This window comes from Glandiceps talaboti, chromosome 6 (genome assembly GCF_964340395.1).
Source record: "Glandiceps talaboti chromosome 6, keGlaTala1.1, whole genome shotgun sequence".
Classification (NCBI taxonomy): domain Eukaryota; kingdom Metazoa; phylum Hemichordata; class Enteropneusta; family Spengelidae; genus Glandiceps; species Glandiceps talaboti.
Window position 1 is genome coordinate 3840475 of NC_135554.1, and position 20442 is coordinate 3860916.

A 20442-nucleotide genomic window follows, 5' to 3' on the forward strand; every position below is an offset into this window, starting at 1 on the left:
TATATGCAATTGTCATGGGGAGGGACATGTTTTACAAAAAGGGACAAAGGGGAGGGTCACTTTTTACAAATGGAGAATGTGGGAGGGTCATGTTTTACTTAACAGACCATGTGTGATTTCCTCCGCCCCCCCTGTAAATACTGACGGCTTCCTTATCAGGTTGGTTGTTCGTCACCGAAATATCTGTCGCGTAGACTGACGAACTGATATGTAGATCCACGTTGACACATTTTTGATGATCATAAATGGTTATAATTTGAAGATTTTATGCAACAAATGACTGTGAAATAGATCGAGTGGATGGACGGATAAGTATATTTGGTATTGAACACACAATACGACATTGTAACATTGAGCAAGGCGGGATGCTGAGAAGAAGTTGGTATCTGAAAAACGTCGTCCAAGACTGCCTCATCTCTTCATGTTTTCTGTTGTGTTTAGAGTAAATTGTTACATACACGTGTACCCTCATGACAAACAAATACTATGCATTTTACAAAAGGAATGCAAGAATAAAATGGTCGTTTTCTCTATATGCAGTGAATTGGAGAATATACTTGGAGCTCGGTGCAATGCAGATACAATCGTGGTTAATGAGAATGCACAGCCTACTGTTCCTATGTAAGTTGTAATTAAACAGCAGATGAATGTGAGTGTGCGTCGTATGTATGTATGTATGTATGTATGTATGTATGTATGTATGTATGTATGTATGTATGTATGTATGTATGTATGTATGCATGTATGCATGTCTGCATCTGTACCCTACGAGAGGGGGTGAATGACTCGATGTATCATTTTGTTGATAATACAGCAGGAATACCCACAAAGAATCTTCTTTTGGTTAATATTAATTCACGAACATTTTCCCTTTGTTTAGTACTGACATGTTAGTCCATTGCGTTGACCCTGAGACGAATGAAATCAAGGATGTAGATACAATGATAGAGTGAGTATATTCAAATAATCTTTACGAATTATCCATTTACATAGACAAGCTCATCTTCTTCGACTATAACTACATATGGTGCTTGTAAGCCAGGTTAACATATCATACACATGGATTATATTTTGGCACTGGCAGAAGTATTTATGTGTTTGTATATGTTTAATAACTCATGTCATGTATCATTTAAGTAATGTTATTTAGGTGGGCACGGTTTTAGACGTTTTTGCTACGAGCTACTGAGATGAATGAAATGAAACAAAACAATGTATTATTAATATATTGTCTTATTTCTCATTTACAGCTCACTCGACAAACATGAAGGCAGTCTACGTCAACAATACAAGGTCATTGAAATTAATGTAAGTATCACAATATCGCGATGTGATGATATCTTGCAGCGACACTATATTTTCTTTTCTTACATGTAACCATTTCGAAGTAGCCCGTGGTGCCATACTACAGCCGTGGACTTAAATCTTTGTTCTATCACTTGAGAAATACTGGGATTTTTGAAATTCAAACTATTAGATTACTTCTAGCCCCTTGACACAATGTGAACACGTCAATAATCGTTGATATTAACCAGACACAAACAATGCATTGTTACTTACATGCAGTTTGCCACAGGTTGGTTGTTCGACAAAGGTAGTATGCATAACGAGTACTAGGTACCGTAAAATACTGGGTACCTGGTCAGTTTTAGTTAGACAGGATTAAAATGGAACGCCACTCGAGGAAATGAAGGCATTTTTGTAAACTTTGGGTTATAGAGAGTCATTTTATTATTTTCTATCACTTACAATTTACGCGCGATTGCCGAGAAATACAAAGTGACAATTATTGGCCATCCGTTGTTTAGAGTTATAGCCTCGTTGGGATAGCCTCATAAATATGAAATGGCTTTCCTACATATTCATGAGTAAAGAACAAAATTAATGCACATTGAATATTCACGAGTTGCCTTGCCTTTGCTGCCTAGTTCATTTACACAATTTCCACTCATGACTCGACGGCATTTGTACTTTAGGCTTCGGTCAGAATTTACGGGGGGAGAAATTATTTGTCAAAAAAAATACGCAGGCCTCCGTTCGCACTCTCAAAAAAGTTCTTGCCTCCCCCTCCCCGAAATGAACCCAAGAAGTTTCGTAGCCCCTCTCCTGGCTACGCATATGTTAATATGTAATTATACAGTACCCCCCCCCCCCACTTCAGAGATGTAGAGTATGGTACACTACATTAATCTAAAAGTGGCAATCAACTTCAGTGTCCATACATAACATGTGGAGAGGTTTCTTTCAAATAGATGTGGGCTTTGTGAAGAAGTTCTCACGTTGGGTTGTAACCTGTACTTGGAAATATTTAGCTAGCAGGGTGTTCTCTTTCAATCTTGATTCTGGGCAGAAACCCCCAATGATAGCCACTAGGGAGGATGTGGGAGGGGAACACCCCCACCCACGGTAAGCACACACATATATATATATAGCTATCAGAGAGCGATACAGACAGACACACACACACACGTACAGACAGAGGAAGGCATACAGCTGTCACCCAACTAATCACTGAATATAGGTTACAGCAGTTGTTGCGGCGAAGCCGCGAGAAAATTTTAATTGTATACTCGGTAAACGACCGCTCCTGAGGTTTAATTTGGTTCAAATCATGTGACAAATATTTTCACCCCCCTTTCAGACAATTAGAATTTTCATGCCCCCTCTTTGAACCCTAATTTTTTTTTAAATGTTCCCAATCCCCTGGCCGTAAATTCTGATCACAGCCTTACTCACGACTATACAGGGTCAGCCATTCTATATAATTCATGAGGCTATACACTGAGCCCCCATGAGACAACGCGTGGCCGATACTAAGGGCTTCTAGTGACCACTAAACAACAGAGGGCCAACAATTGTCAGTTCCTGTTTCTCTGCAATCGCCCATAATGTAAGTGAAATAAAATCATAATAAAATGACTCTCTTTAAACCAAGTTGACAACAATGCCTTTATGACCTTGAGTTGCGTTCCCTTTAAAGTAGTTGTTATCGTTCAGTCAAGATACCATACAGGACAGCTTAAGGTGCCTTATCACTTCCAGTCAAAGAGATAAAGGGCCTATCATGTTACGTTGATTTGAGAAAACATATCAGGGAATAATGTAGTCATAACTGGAAAGGCATGATTTATGGAAAGTCTGTCAGATTAATGTCAACTTTGAACTTTGTGACTGATCTTCAAGTTCTGCGAGGCACGTTATATGTTGTAACACATTAAATTGAATTACGTCAGATTTAATGTTTATTGTCGAAAAGGATAGTCTGGTCACAATTATATATTGTTTTCCAGCGTGCTGTGCCACATACAACCGCATTGGATAATTTGAAATACGTTGTTATGGTAATGGGTATTGTGATTTTTGCACTCGTCCTCTTCGTTCTCATCCTGGCAGGTTGTCATTACATAATGAGACGCAAGTAAGTCAACATGTACCATGTTCCAACATGTCTGACCTAAGGGCAGGAATATATATATATATATATATATATATATATATATATATATATATATATATATATATATATATATATATATATATATATATATATATATATATATATATATAACGGCCCACGGAATCTACCATATTGTATTTGGTATTTAAGAGAGAGAGAGAGAGAGAGAGAGAGAGAGAGAGAGAGAGAGAGAGAGAGAGAGAGAGAGAGAGAGAGACAGAGAGAGAGAGACAGAGAGAGAGAGAGACAGAGAGACAGACAGAGAGACAGAGAGACAGAGAGAGAGACAGAGAGACAGAGAGACAGAGAGAGAGAGAGAGAGAGAGTATTACATGTCACCTTAATTTCATCAATTGTTTGATAAGCGTATTTAAGCAGAGAATTCAAATGAGAGAAAATATTTGTCTTGAAGCAAACGACGCCCATAAGTTAGGTAGACATCGAAATGATTATCTAATATCGAAGTCCTGAGAATAATTTATTTATTTGTCAGTGAGCTTGTGTCTTTGTGTGTGTGTGTGTGTGTGTGTGTGTGTGTGTGTGTGTGTGCGTGCGTGCGCGCGCGCGCGCGTGTGTGTGTGTGTGTACGCGCCTCTCTCTGTGTGTGCATGCGTGCTTGTGACTCATGTTTATTGTTGAACATGTCATTTCTAAATTTGTAGGTACAAGACAAAACTGAGAGCAGAAAGAGCCGGAGCATTTGATGTCGGGGACTTTAAACCTAATCAAGAAAACGGTGTACCAGGCACCAATAGGTTCAAAAGTGAAGGGTATGTTGTTGTTTATTCACATTCCATTTCCTATGGTTATTTAACTATTATGTACAATTCGTAGAATCTATTCATTTGACTGGTCAAGACATTTTGGTTTTCAGCCATATAAACCTCAACTGAAGAACTTTATTTTGAACTTATTTATCTGTGATTCGTTGATTTTGACACTGCCTTCAGGTCCCTTTATCCTTTACGGAAAGTACACGAATATTGCTGACGAAATGAAGGCTTTACTGCATAATTAGTAAATAGTTACTATTGTAGGCACTTAAAACATCTCTCATTGCTATTGTAAATATTTTCAGATCCAACCCTTTGTGGAACAATGCAGAAGCCAATATCTATGCTGACCAAGGAGAACCGGAGTAAGTGTAGATGTATCAAGTGTTAAACCTGCATGATTTACCTTTGGTTAACTGCAGACTACTTATCAAGAGACATTGCAATATTATAATTTGATTAAAAATTGAAACATTTAGCATAGATTGGATGATCAGCATAGCTGGCGTCATCATGACGGTTTCGTAAGTATTGCAAAAAGTCAGAGAAATGAAGAGAAAACCGAAAGGAAAAATAAGGAATTTAGAGTCCACCCATCTATTGCTACGATAATTTACATTAGGATAAAACTTCTTATAAATAATTTATTCACATTAACATGCACGCTAACAACCCTACCTTCCTTACATGGCTAACACCTTGTCACTTCTTTTCTTCAGTTTGTTTTGACACAACTGGTAAATATCGGCATACGACATCTACATTTTGAGCCCCCATGTTCTTCAAAGATAACCATAACTTTTCAATTCATAAAGTTGAACATGAATAATGCAATCATGCGAAAAGTCTTGAAAATAATTTAGAAGCCAGTATGAAGTCACTGACAAAATAAATTTGATTTTCATTTTGATTATTCCCAGTAAAAATTCACTGGACGAAAATGAAGTTGGACCAGAGATAAATGAAGAAGAGCAAGAATTCACCATCGATTTTAATAATGATGACTACGATATATACAAAATACCACCTAACTACACTGGTCCCGAAGACATGTTAACTGCCGTGATTGGTGAACATGATCGCGCTAAGCAAGCAAAGTTTGGGATCGATATTGGTGAAATGGATGTGACGGCTGTATAACGATGCTCATAGCAAACTGTATCAGTCTTCTGTATGGTACACTGACATGACAAAACAGACAATGGTACAGTGACATGACAAAACAGACTATGGTACAGTGACATGACAAAACAGACTATGGTACAGTGACATGACAAAACAGACTATGGTACACTGACATGACAAAACAGACTATGGTACAGTGACATGACAAAACAGACTATGGTACAGTGACATGACAAAACAGACTATGGTACACTGACATGACAAAACAGACTATGGTACAGTGACATGACAAAACAGACTATGGTACAGTGACATGACAAAACAGACTATGGTACACTGACATGACAAAACAGACTATGGTACACTGACATGACAAAACAGACTATGGTACAGTGACATGACAAAACAGACTATGGTACAGTGACATGACAAAACAGACTATGGTACACTGACATGACAAAACAGACTATGGTACAGTGACATGACAAAACAGACTATGGTACACTGACATGACAAAACAGACTATGGTACAGTGACATGACAAAACAGACTATGGTACAGTGACATGACAAAACAGACTATGGTACACTGACATGACAAAACAGACTATGGTACACTGACATGACAAAACAGACTATGGTACAGTGACATGACAAAACAGACTATGGTACAGTGACATGACAAAACAGACTATGGTACAGTGACATGACAAAACAGACTATGGTACAGTGACATGACAAAACAGACTATGGTACACTGACATGACAAAACAGACTATGGTACACTGACATGACAAAAAAGACAATGGTACACTGACATGACAAAACAGACCATATGGCTCCGACAAGACAAAACAGACTATGGTACACTGACATGCAACAGACTGTACGGTTTAATAATACAGACTGTATAGCACACTGACAAAACAAACTGTGTGGCACATTGACAAAACAGACTGTATGGCACACTGACAAAACAAACTGTGTGGCACATTGACAAAACAGACTGTATGGCACACTGACAAAACAAACTGTGTGACACATTGACAAAACAGACTGTATGGTACATCGACAAAACAGACTGTATGGCACACTGACAAAACAAACTGTGTGGAACATTGACAAAACAGACTGTATGGTACACTGACAAAACAGACTGTATGGTACATCGACAAAACAGACTGTATGGCACACTGACAAAACAAACTGTGTGGCACATTGACAAAACAGACTGTATGGTACACTGACAAAACAGACTGTATGGTACATCGACAAAACAGACTGTGTGGTACATTGACAAAACAGACTGCATGGTACACACTGACAAAACAGACTGTATGGTACACTGACAAAACAGACTGTATGGTATACTGACAATTTGAAACAGACTGTATGGTACATTGACAAAACAGACTGTATGGTACACTGGCAAAACAGACTGTGGTACACTGACAAAACAGACTGTATGGTACACTGACAAAACAGACTGTATGGTACATCGACAAAACAGACTGTGTGGTACATTGACAAAACAGACTGTATAGTACATTGACAAAACAAACTGTATGGTACATTGACAAAACAGACTATGTGGTACATTGACAAAACAGACTGCATGGTACACTGACAAAACAGACTGTAATGTACACTGACAAAACAGACTGTGTGGTACATTGACAGAAAAGACCGTGTGGTACATTGACAAAACAGACTGTATGGTACATCGACAAAACAACCTGTATGGTACACTGACAAAAGAGACTGTATGGCACACTGACAAAACAGACTGTGTGGTACACTGACAAAACAAACTGTATGGTACATCGACAAAACAGACTGTATGGTACACTGACAAAACAAACTGTATGGTACATCGACAAAACAAACTGTATAGTACACTGACAAAACAGACTGTATGGTACACTGACAAAACAGACTGTATGGTACATCGACAAAACAGACTGTATGGTACACTGACAAAACAAACTGTATGGTACATCGACAAAACAAACTGTATGGTACACTGACAAAACAGACTGTATGGTACACTGACAAAACAAACTGTATGGTACATCGACAAAACAAACTGTATGGTACACTGACAAAACAAACGGTATGGTACATCGACAAAACAAACTGTATGGTACACTGACAAAACAAACTGTATGGTACATCGACAAAACAAACTGTATGGTACACTGACAAAACAGACTGTATGGTACACTGACAAAACAGACTGTGTGGTAAAATGACTTGTCAATATTCAAGATTTACATTGATATATGCAAAGACCATACTTTGTACATAGTCCTTAGTATTCTGTTAATTGTACATTACGTTGGAAATTATCAAAGAATTGCTTTACAAAGACAGGCTGGATTCATTGTTTTTTAATGTAATGTCGACAGCACAGACACTACCTGCTTTACTATTTCACCTTACCTGCCGATTATACAGTCTGGTGGCAACATGACAGATACATTTACATCGTACCAGATTATTGCAATTTTATAGCCAACAAATATGAACATTTCAATCAATTCCACGAAATCAGATACACTATATCAAGAAAGAAACCTCATAAGAACTAATAAGTACAAATCGTCTTGTCATGCTACAAGAAACTAATGGTAAAAGCAACCTTGTAAAAGAGATTAATTCACTTTCTGGGGTGGGTGGAGGTGGATGGTTGGGGTGGGGTTGTTTGAAGACAAAAACCTACAAGTTGGAAAAATGAAGATTAAGTATGCAATGATATTTTACAGCCATTCTGAAACCAGTTAATATTGGCAGCATATGACACATTTTCTAAGGATAAATATATTTGATTTCTAATGTACTTACAATAAATTAATATCCCAAACTTACAAAAGTTATGTATACTCCAGAAAATCTTTAAAGTGCTAATAGTTTGTTGCTTATATTGCATATCAGAATTAAAATACAGAACATTTTACTCTTCCAAATATGGCAGTAATTATGTTATGATATGGAATGACAGTGTACGGGAGGTATCTTATCAATGTTGATCCATGTATTTCATGTCGAACATTTCTGTAGGTTTCTGCTCCATATACAAAGTTAACGTACAAATGACTATAAATAAGTATGTTTTACCTGTCACAGTGATTACCATAGATACGAATGGATCCATGGTTTACAGTTATGAGCATGTCTGGAAAAGTGAAAGGTAATTGTTTTGTTAATGGTTGGATGTATAACGATTGGGTCAAATGTTTTACTAAACACACCCTGGTATCTTTATCTTTTGATATGCCATTACGAAATAATGAAATAAACGTAACTCATATCAAATATCAACATATTGCCCCAGGGATAATTACGCCCAATTTGTGTATACATTATTCTGCACATAGTAAATCTTGGCACTTTGTGTAAAAGCTATTCAAGTGAAATATACCCTTGCGAAGTACCAACCATCAAAATTATACGTATGCAGTATAATTTTGAATAAATAATACAAATCTTAAGGGGTCCATTTATCTCATACAGCAGTAACATTTTCTTTGGTTGGTAATGAGCACGATGACCGGCCATTTTCGTTTGGTTGCTGACCCAACACACCAGCTTAACAACTGGCTACCATCCAACCATCAACTACCAGTTAGTTTGGCTACTCACCCAACACACCAGCGCGACAACTGGCTAGCAATGAACCATCAACTACCATTTATTTTGGCTACTTACCCAACACACCAGTACAATAACTCACTACCATCAAACCAGCAACTACCAGTTAGTTTGGCTACTCACCCAACACACCAGCAAAACAACTGGCTACCACCAAACCAGCAACTACCAGTTAGCTTGGCTACTCACCCAGCACTCCAGCGCGACAACTGGCTAGAATCCAACCATCAACTACCAGTTAGTTTGGCTACTTACCCAACACACCAGTGCAATAACTCACTACCACCAAACCAGCAACTACCAGTTAGTTTGGCTACTCACACAAGACAGCAGCAAAATAACTTGCTACCACCAAACCAGCAGCACACCGGTACTTACCTGACCCATCAGCAGAACACCTTACCTGAATAAAAGCAGCAGCAGCAAGCTACTTTTGAAATGACTATTAAAAAAGAACATTGTGGTTTTAATTATTTGCCATAAATCATGTCAGATTCTCTTGGGATAATGCGTATAGTTACAATGTCTTTCACTAGGTTCAATCCGGATAAACCTCATTCTGGTTTCCTGTTTGGTAATAAATGGGCCGACCTTGCTAAAACATCATTGAAAAGATTTCTGTCTAGCCGATGGTATAAGCTAAATTTTCCTGGGTCCTCAGCATTAAATTCCTGTACAAGGTCTGTGAGTCAGCAAATGATGGAGAGAAAGTCAGCATAATTGTCTTAAAAACTGGTCAGGAAGTATGAAGACAATGAAAGCTAGTAAATATGTTGTAAGAAAGTAGAAGAGGTAGTGAAAATAGACAGTGTGACAATGGATGATGACTCCACTACAATAGCTAAATTGCATACTGAAGTCAGGCCAGATATAGTGAAAAATAAAGACAGTAACCATATCAAGAAGGGATTTGCTAACAAAAGCTATAAAAGAACAAAAAGGTTATTGTCAGTTGTCAGCAAAAGTCATTAACTACCTTCGAAAATGTTTTAACTATGCTGTGACTCAAAATCATGGCAACCCAGAGGGGTTGGAAAAGAATATCCATGTACTTGACCAGTTTCTCACGACCATGACAGGCTTTGTTGATAGCTTACCTCTATTTAAATCAATTTTACCAGGTAGAAATTCTTACCCTGAGGAGAGTCTTGCTAACGATTATGTAGGCCAGACGTATGATTCGATGCCACAACTGATGTTATCATGCTACAGAGGTTGATTGAAACACGTAATGTATCACTGTCAACTTTGTTAGAAAACAGTTTTACATCACACTGGATAGTTCAACACCAGCACTACAAACATCAACAGTTTTGTAACTACACTACCCTAGTTAGTCTTGTTGATAACAAAGTTCTGAGTAAATCTATGGCTCAGAAGGTAGCAGGATCTGGTTTATGTTATCGACATCTTAATTTGGCATATACGAGTGATGGTTTCAATAGTGTAAGTGATTTATTTTCTAAAGATAGTGATGGTTCAAAAAGAGTTTAACACCAAGTCTGACCGCATCAAAAATAATGTGTATAACATTTTTAATAGTCTAACATGTGATATGAAATAAGTTAAGAAGAATATGTTCATTTTTATTGTTGTTCATCTAGTAATAGATAATGAACTAGTTTGCGTGATCATTTGTCAAATAAGGCGTAAAAGAATTGTGTGGTTCCGATTACATTGAATTATAAAATAGGTGGGGTAGGTAGATTTTTTTATTTTATGTTTTCCAAATGGTCTCTGTGTTATTGGTTTCTTCCTATCAGAGGTAAAGCCATTACAGATTAGAAGAACAGTTTTATATTGTCTTTTTAAGTTGATGACAGTTTCTGCATCCACTATTTCTTGCGAGACTTCACAATTTTCGCGATTTTCTTATTTTTTTCATCGAATATGTAAAAAAAAAATAGTTTAGGGTTGGCGTGAAAAACTAGGTGGGGTCAGGTAACCGAAACCAAACAACTTTTTTATTTTGCCTAACACGGCACCAGTCCCTAGGTTTTGCAAAGATAATTGACTAACCTCGTTCACTAATTTAAAAAAAATAAATTGTAAGATGAAGAACAGTGTGTTGAAAGAGATGGCAAATTCTTTATAGTCTGCAGCGTACATTTTTGTAGCCTTGAAGCCGAGTGTAAGAAATTTGAGTTAAAAAATCATACATAATTATATAGATATATTGCTTGAGAGATATATTCTAGTATTATATTTGTAATAAAAAGTCAGATTGTTCTCTCAATAATGTTCTGTGTTTGTAACTGAGTGATGTGTGTAGTAGTGAGAGGATTTAGGATCTGAAAACAGTTGCAATCGTGCATCCCTTGTTTTGTGGGATAATGTTTGGAGGGCGTATGCCCGCTACTCGAATTTATTGGAAATGTACATTTGGTTCTTGTCTCTCAATATATGATACATTCTTCACCAAATACTGTACAGTACATTAAATGGGTGAATTGTCAGTCTAGCACCACGCGAGAATATGAAGTGATATGTGACTTAATGTCACATGAGTATGTCCTCTGTGTTGCGAGACTACAATCTGATAGACACTACACAACACAGACACAAGCACATACATATACATACAGACAGACAGATAGATAGACACACACACATACACACAGGCACAGACACACGCTATAGTTTGGTTTTATACATAGATTTTATACTCACTTCAAGGAACACGAATTTGATACACGGGTAACGTACTTGATGAGTATGTCACAGTATTTATTTCTTTTGATATAGAAACGTTGCCTCAAACTATAGTACAATGCAATAACTTTAAGATGCAGTAGTATTCGGACTAATCCACTCTTCATCATATTGATTGTAACAAAATACGCTAAAATCATATATTCAATCTCTTGACATTTCCTTGGACACACGTGACAGATGTCTTGATAATCCCTAGCGATGATTCAATGCTACTTCCACCTGTTATGAATTAAACGTTGATGATGATATTTAGACATTTAAAATATCAAATATATGCTAAGCGCTAAGCCTGGGTTTATTTTCCCTAATACTTTTGATTTGATTTGGTTCACTGTATTACGATTGCCTCTGGAATACAATATATATCAGGAATATGACATATAAGAGTGCATACAAAAGGTCACGACATTTAAGAGGAATACTTTCCACAGCAGATCGTGATGTTGCATTGAGGATAACTTCTTTAGGCAGAGGCAGTAGTTTACTGTTACAGTGATATCAGAATCAGAATCAGAATTACTTTATTCCATGTGTATGTATGTATGTATGTATGTATGTATGTATGTGTGTATGTATGTATGTATGTATGTATGTATGTATGTATGTATGTATGTATGTATGTATGTATTATGTATGTATGTATGTATGTATGTATGTATGTATGTATGTATGTATGTGTGTGTATGTGTTTATGTATGTATGTATGTATGTATGTATGTATGTATGTATGTATGTATGTATGTATGTATGTATGTATGTATGTATGTATGTATGTGTGTGTGTTTATGTATGTGTGTGTGTTTATGTATGTATGTATGTATGTATGTATGTATGTATGTATACACTAATCTGGCTACTGTGTAGATTGGTATACTGAATACAAAGTCAGTCAGGTAAAATAAATAGTTTTGCTTGGCTTCGGCCATTTCAAAAATATTGTTATGTGTATTATTTAGAAATGTGTGCCGCAGATGTGCCAAATATTGATGCTGTCAAAGTCAGTGAATTTCCTTTCTTTGAATTAGTAAGTACCCCCCCCCCCCCACTCCTCCCACTCGATAAATGTTCGGATAAGGAAAACTTTAGTTATACATTCAGGCGCCAATAATATTTTGCAGATTTGTGCAACTTTACTCAATAACAACACAGTGTTGGGGGGGGGGGCGCAAAGGTCAATCTTTAATTGACAACACTAGAAACTCGCCACAAACAATACATAGCAAAAACAGTTAGAACTGGCGATGTTGTAACAGTAGCGAAATGCCGCCAAAAGTTACCATTAGAAGCACGCCCCCTCTCAGCCTCGTGCCAGACATCAAATTCCAATAAACAAGTCTATTGTCTACGATGTTCAGTATCAATTTCAAATGACCTTCCCTTCAACCAACTAAAAATCATGGAGTTGGAGTGGTGGAGAGATTTGTCTTTCTGGAAATTTATATACCATTCCTTGCATGATACTTCAACTTATTTCAAATGTGAAGCGCCTATGGACACTGTCGAGGATATATGGCGCTATATAAATATTTATTATTATCAGTATTATTATTATTATTATTATCATTATTACCCTAGAAATAAACAACGACAAGATAAACCTCTTGTGTCATCCAAACATAATTAAAACTATAAGATTGCAATAAAAGCGGACTTGTGATGCCCAGGTCTCTTTGCCATTACTATCCATTTTATACAACATTTTATAAGCTCTATAAGGGAGTCTGGAAAAGTCCACGTATCTTCATTAGTGTAGATAGATTACAGCCCTATATGACTGGAGATTTCTCTTTGCAAAGCCCAAATTTATTTGTTTATTTGTAAAGAAATCTCTTATTATGTTGATGGTGAAGTCGATTGCCACTATCAGTTTGATAGTGTACCATACAATTGTACATCTCCAGAGTGTGGTGGCATGGGAGGGGGGGGGGGGCGTATAATTGCAAATATAAAATCTGTGTAGTCTTGAAAGGGGAAGGAACAAAAAATGTTGGGTTCACTTAGGGGGCCATGAAAAACTTTGAGGGTGTGGAGGGGGTGGGGGTTGGCTGCGAAAATATTTTAACCAAAATATTTTCAGACCCCCCCCCCCCCCTCCTTGCCGTAAGTTCTCGTTCTCTAAGATATAAGTTCTCATTAGTCTACCCTTCGAAGCCATATATCCCATCAGAGTTTTCAATCCATATGCCGGTCCAGCTTGAGTAGCATCCGTCACAACCCGACCCAAATAATGTCACTGAAGGCATCTGGTTCTATGCCGATGACAGTATCTCCTCACACTTCGCTCACATATATCAAAAGTACCAGGCAAAACTTTCTGGAAATGGCTACTGATTTCTCTATAACCTTTTCCTGAATTGACCATTTCTTGAACCTCATTTGGCTGAATGTATAGCCCTAAATTCATTGTCTGAAATATATACGACAAGTCTAACGAAGTGGTATCTATTGTGGTTCAGTACACTTCTTTTCACGATTCTATACAGGCAGATGCAGAATCTAAAGAGAAACTGACGAGTTTCGCATCCCAACTCAAGTTTATAGATGCATGAACTTACACGGTAACAGCTACAACAAGACTATGAAACAGCCAATCACCTTACAGCTTTCAAAAAATGTGCATCAGAAACTGATACACAAAGAGCATATTTGTGACAAACTTATGTTGATACACTTGTCCCGTCATCGTCATCAAAACACACGAAACCACGCCCCAAATCAAAATGGGAAAAACGAATGTTCAAATAATCATGAATTCGTTACTCCTACAACAGAGGACAAACCTAATGGCCACAAAGTGTCATCCTCACAGACAAATAAACTTATTTCCCCCGGTATTTCCTCAACTTTCAATATCAGAATGACTTATTCAACATAGGAATATAACGAAAAAAGCTAATAATCTTTGTGACGAAATCTTTTCAAATTTGAGAGTTAGAATGGTAATTTCTTAGATTGCAATTTCAGATTGATTATTTTGATTGGCCAGAATATGCCACATGTAATAAACACTATCAAGTGCGTCGTGCGCAGATCAATGCGCAATACAAAAACGCGCGGACGTTATTCATTATTCATTTTTACATTACATCATCAAATTCGTACCTGTGCAATATTACATTGCAGCTAAGAGCATTTTCTTTCCTAAACTGGCATGCCCGAAATGTACTAGTATAAAGAAGACGGAGGATATTTAAGGCGGGGAACATTTCTATGAAGAAAGGTAAGCTATTAAGAAACAAACAGTTTTACACAGCATTATGAATTGAAAGAATACTTATGTACCAAATTATATTTAATTTGGAGTATGTGTTTTTACATCGACCGACCGACCCATGGTTGCCATGAAAACTAATCAGAAACATAAAAAATAGGGCTAGCCTTACCAATTGGCTGATGCAAACTAAGTACATCGTCGGTAGTCGACCGAAGGGTGCTGCCAGGAGTACGAACGCTTAAAAGCTTCTTCAAGTGAACTGGCGCCAAATAATTTAAAACTTTATACGTTAAGCGCAAAATTTTGAACTCCGTTCGCTTATGAACAGGAAGCCAATGTAAACTACGCAGTACTAGTTGGATATGGTCTGATTTCTTAGTTTTTGAAACAAGACGTGCTGCAGAATATTGAATAATTTCTGGACCTGATAATTCGGAAGGCCGAAAGTGTCACATTAATCAAGTCTAGATGTGATGAACGCATGAACAATTTTTTCCGTTGCACTCTGATCGATAACGGTACGATAATTAAAGCAAAAGATGTTGATTTAGGGAGCCTTCAGTAATTACAAATCAATCAATCAATCAATCAATCAATCAATCAATCAATCAATCAATCAATCAATCAATCAATCAATCAAAACATTTATAGAGCGCCTGTATCCAATACGAAGTAGAGTTCAGAGGCGCTGTACAGTTAAAATATTGAAAACTTTCGCGAACAAGTATGTTTTAAGGTTCTTCCTGAAGGCATTGACTGTGGGTGTCTGTCGGAGCTCCAGTGGCAATTTGTTCCAAAGACGTGGTACGGCACATGAGAAAGTACGGCCACCGAATGAATTACATCTGTAATTGGGTACAAAGGGGGGATCAGGCTCGGACTGTTGCATAAAATGTGTCCCTCTCCCGACTCCGTTGTGCTAAAAAGTGGCCCTCCCTCAACTTTCTTTCTCTAAAACATGTCCCTCCCCCTATTAAAACATGCTGTCTGACATGTTAAAGGACAGTAGTCCCAGAGTCAATGATAAGTCACCGCTGCCACCAATGTTGAAAGTTTTAGAGGCATTGGATAATTTCACACCACTACCGCCATGCGGATGTGTGGAGGCGCTGCATTAATTTAATAAATACCTGTGTTTGTATCTCATTGGCTGAGCTGAAAGCCACATTTCAACTCCCAATGATTAGATTGGCACACTCCTGACAACGTCTAGAGCGAGATCAACATCTCCAATTACATTATTCCTAATATCTTATCCAACTGTTCCCGTTTTACCCACCCCTCTCCTCACACCACAACTGACTATTAATTCATCATATGGTTGTCAGCAACAATTTGATATAGGCTGATATCATGGTACTGAACCCTAACCTTAACCCTGAATGGCAGCAATGAGATTTGGACTCGGTGGCAGTGATGGGGTGACAAAAAAGTAAAGGAATGTTAGGCAATACAAAAAGTCAAAGTAAATTGTGACCCTCCCCCTAATCCCACTTTCTGAAATATGGCTCTCCCGAGAGCCGATTTGTAAAAAGTGACCCCCAATTCCCCCGGCCCACCCCTTCATAAATACTGCAGAGTCCCTTACATAAATTTGTCACATCCAGTGTAACACCAAGGTCACGAACTGCAAAAGATGAATGTCAGTTGATTCGGATTACCAGCCCAATTTACATGCAATTTTGTTGTAAGTTAACCGGGTATCGTTGGGTATGGACTTGTATTTGTTTATTTATTTTTTATTTGCTTTTGATTTTACTTCAATAAGAATGGCACCTCGTGATGACGTTTAACGTCCCATATCAGAAGTGATATTTTGCAATAAATGTCACCAGGAATGATTGATCTGAGCGTAGGTGTGTGATCTTAAATATTTTACATTTTAACCAGTTTTATATTTAGATCTTTAGTATGTCAAGTCGTTACCCTCTGAAGGAATAAAAAACGAAGTATATTTTTTTACATTTAATATCTATTTTACACTGCCCTCTACTCATAGTCATGTAATTATAACCCTTATTATAATGTCTGGGGGATTAGAATTGACTCCCAACTCACACCAATCAACCTCTGTGTACAAATTTACATTTCTCTCTTATATGGGTATTAAACTAGATAATATTTACTTACCCTGTAAAATTCAAAGTTGGTATCATGCTTGAGAACTCATTTTATTGTATGCCAATGCAATTATCTTAATTAAACCACCTTTCCACCCTATGGAAGTAGGACAATGCAATCACTTTAAAGCGAGGGATTTCTTTATTAATTCATTTACAACATCATCTGCAAGAGGAGGGATATGATATAACAGGAAGTATGAATGGTGGCAAATTGTACATGGTTATACATATGCTGAGGTATACTGTGGTTGTTTTTACATTATTCTATTTTTTTGCAAACAAATAGCTGTACCGTTTTTATGTAAACTATTTTGGAAGTCAATACCATATAAACTTGTTCAGTGTCATACCTACAAATTCCAGGAAACACAAATCGGAAAGGACGAATGTCAAAGTAACACACTTTAACTTACTGTCATCGGTGTTTCAAGACGAAAGATTGCCGTTATATGTTTATATATAATAACAAAGTCACTGCGCTGACCAGCTGTCAAGTGTATTTACGGGTGTATTCAATACCTCGCTTTCTCGAGATATGTGTATTGTGCCATTGTGTTTCAAGAAATCTACTAGAACTCAAGTGTTTGAATGAATATGGACAGGTTGCATTTACATGTCATTTTATGCAATGCTTTGAACGTCTAATCTTGCATCATATAAAGCCTGTACTGCATGCCAAGTGCCAACCGCTCTGTGGAAGACGTCCTATCCTTAGCATTCCACTCAGTGTTAATTCATCTAGACTTACTTATCTAAATTTACTTTCCTTGCTATGAAAAACGCATAGATTCATTTGTCAATAATACTTTGTTGTCAATTGTTACATTCATTTTTCACAACTTCTGGACAACGCTATTGTGTCTACATGATTTTACCTTCCGTAAGGAAGATTTTATTTTGGGTATGCAAAGTCTGTGTCTTGTTGCGTGTCTGTATCACCATTTTCTAAAAAAAACCACCCGACTGGCTCAATTCAAACGAAATTTGGTGAACGTATTCTTTAGGGTAATAGCGAGAACAGATTAGGGTTTGGTAAACATTGCATGAATATTGATGAACAATTTACATAATTATATAATTAAAAGTTTTCTGTAATTAGGCTGTATCTTAAGAATGCACACTTCAAATTCAATATAATTTGGTACATACATTTGCAATACCAAGGCACATCTGTCCCTACAATATTATTAATGTACCTTTTAGTTTTGATACGTTATTTGCATATTTTTGGCAATTAGATCTGTAAAAACTCTAGCTATGGTGAGGCCTATGCTACAACGTTCTATAACTCTTCATGCTGGAGAATTCACGGAGATAAATTCACATGATCTTTTCATTATTTCATTCTCAATCAAACTTGAAAATCCTTTTTAGCCCTCCTACGTGTTTCTGTTTGCTGTGAACACATACATGGGAAGATCATCGGTCAAACCAGAAAAACATACGCCAACTTTTGCAGAAGCGGATATCTACAATGTGTCAGCCGGAGTTCCGAATCTATGTTTTCTTTCTTGATATACAATATCATGTCTTGTAACGCAAACTTTTATTGATATACAATATCATGTCTCATAACACAAAATTTGACAACGCTTGAAGGAACAACAATCTAAAGGTTTGCCCTTACAGAAGGCATTCGGGTTACATCTGGGGTTCATTTTGTCCGCATTGTGAATCATTAAGGCCATTGGCTTATTGGTTTTGAAATAAAACATTATTATTATAATTCATCTAGACAAAAATAATTCCTATGTGAATGCTCTCTCTTGATTTCAGCTTTGCATTGAATACATTTAAGCCGTCGAAGTCATTAAGCTGTCCAATCTAGGAATTGATTCTTGCTAGTTGGCTTTAAGTTTTGTGTATGATAGACCCCAAACTGTCGAAATTAATGATCACTTTTCTTCTTCGATACTTCTACATGCAGGCGACCCTCAAGGTTGGGTTTTAAGTCATTTTCAGATAAACCACCGAATTAAACGATAAATGATCTAGACAAAATTAATTCCTATTTAAACTGAGGGAATTTGTACCTCAAAATATACTTATTTTACTTTACAAGACTTTTATTCAGCCACATATCTTGTATGGTTTGGAAGCTTGGGGTAACACCTTTCAACGTTACTTAAATTGTATACTGTTGTCTCAAAAAATGGCTGTACGTGCAATTTCACATAGCCAGTTTAGAAGTCATTCTGCGCCACTTTTCAATATATTAGAAATTCTGCATGTGTATAAATTACACAAGTTCATAGCGAGTACTTTTGTTTATGATTTGTTACACGACAATTTACCACATTCCATTTCTGATTACTGCAAGGTGTTAAAAAAATACTGCAAGGTGTTAGATTATGACCACAATACACGACAAAAAGCCCAAGGTAATTTATGTGTACCCTCTGTTAAAACACATTATGGAAAACAATCGATGACTTACACAGGTGCGACCATATGGAATGCAATAAAACATGACACCAAAAAGAAACTACGAGACGCCATTTTATTAAGGGATTGGGTGGGGGCATAAGGGAGAACTATAAATATTAGACTTTAATTTGCAGACATCTACTATTATATATTCCTTCCAGGAGTCAGACCCGACTAGTCTCGCTATTTCCTGACACCTGTTATCCGAATTCATTCTTTTCCCTTTTGATATAATTTCAATTGCCATTTCAATAATAATATTTGTTGGCAATATACTCATATGTAGGTTCAACAATTCCTCGTCTGATGCATTGTTTAAAGTTGATCCACATGCACGTATACGTGTATCATTTAACTATACACTACATGGTGTCGACCAATGTAACACAATTAAAAAAAAGCTTCGATTCCGTTTTTCCTACTTGCAGAGTTATTTTACAACTGTACAGAAAGACTGATAACACCAAGGACATATTACAAGCTTAAGGAAGAAGAAAATATCTGAGTTCAAAGGTTCGTATATCAATTATGAAATTGTCTTTGTTTAGATATCCATCAACCAATCAGTCCAGTTTTACCAACTAGGCACTGACCACTCTTCATCTTCAGCCATTATTTTATGCCTTTCTGAGGCTTTCAAGTAACTGAAACATCAGATTTTCAGCTTCAGACATTACAATGTTTCTGTCATGTTAAAAACTATAATATTATACATAAACCTTGTATCAAACTCACTCACTCACTCACTCACTCACTCACTCACTCACACACACACACACACACACACTCACTCACTCACTCACTCACTCACTCACTCACTCACTCACTCACTCACTCACTCACTCACACCTTCATCCAAATTCAAACCGTTTCTAAAACCCTACTAGAAAGATGTTCGGTCTCTTCATAAGAAATCTTTAGCACTTCGGAATAAGTGGATCTCGGCCGGTAGGCCAAG

At 37.0% G+C, this 20442-nt stretch overlaps 1 protein-coding gene across 1 annotated transcript in view; it reads left to right on the forward strand.

Annotated features, from left to right (window-relative positions):
- Positions 1 to 5370, forward strand: part of LOC144436463 (cadherin-23-like) — a 51098-nt gene extending 45728 nt beyond the window's left edge. The window contains exons 32-37 of the mRNA XM_078125260.1: positions 541 to 621; positions 1251 to 1308; positions 3291 to 3418; positions 4120 to 4227; positions 4536 to 4595; positions 5151 to 5370. Of these exons, the coding sequence (XP_077981386.1) occupies positions 541 to 621; positions 1251 to 1308; positions 3291 to 3418; positions 4120 to 4227; positions 4536 to 4595; positions 5151 to 5370 (655 nt within the window). The remainder of the gene's footprint in view (positions 1 to 540; positions 622 to 1250; positions 1309 to 3290; positions 3419 to 4119; positions 4228 to 4535; positions 4596 to 5150) is intronic.
- The last annotated feature ends 15072 nt before the right edge of the window (positions 5371 to 20442 follow it).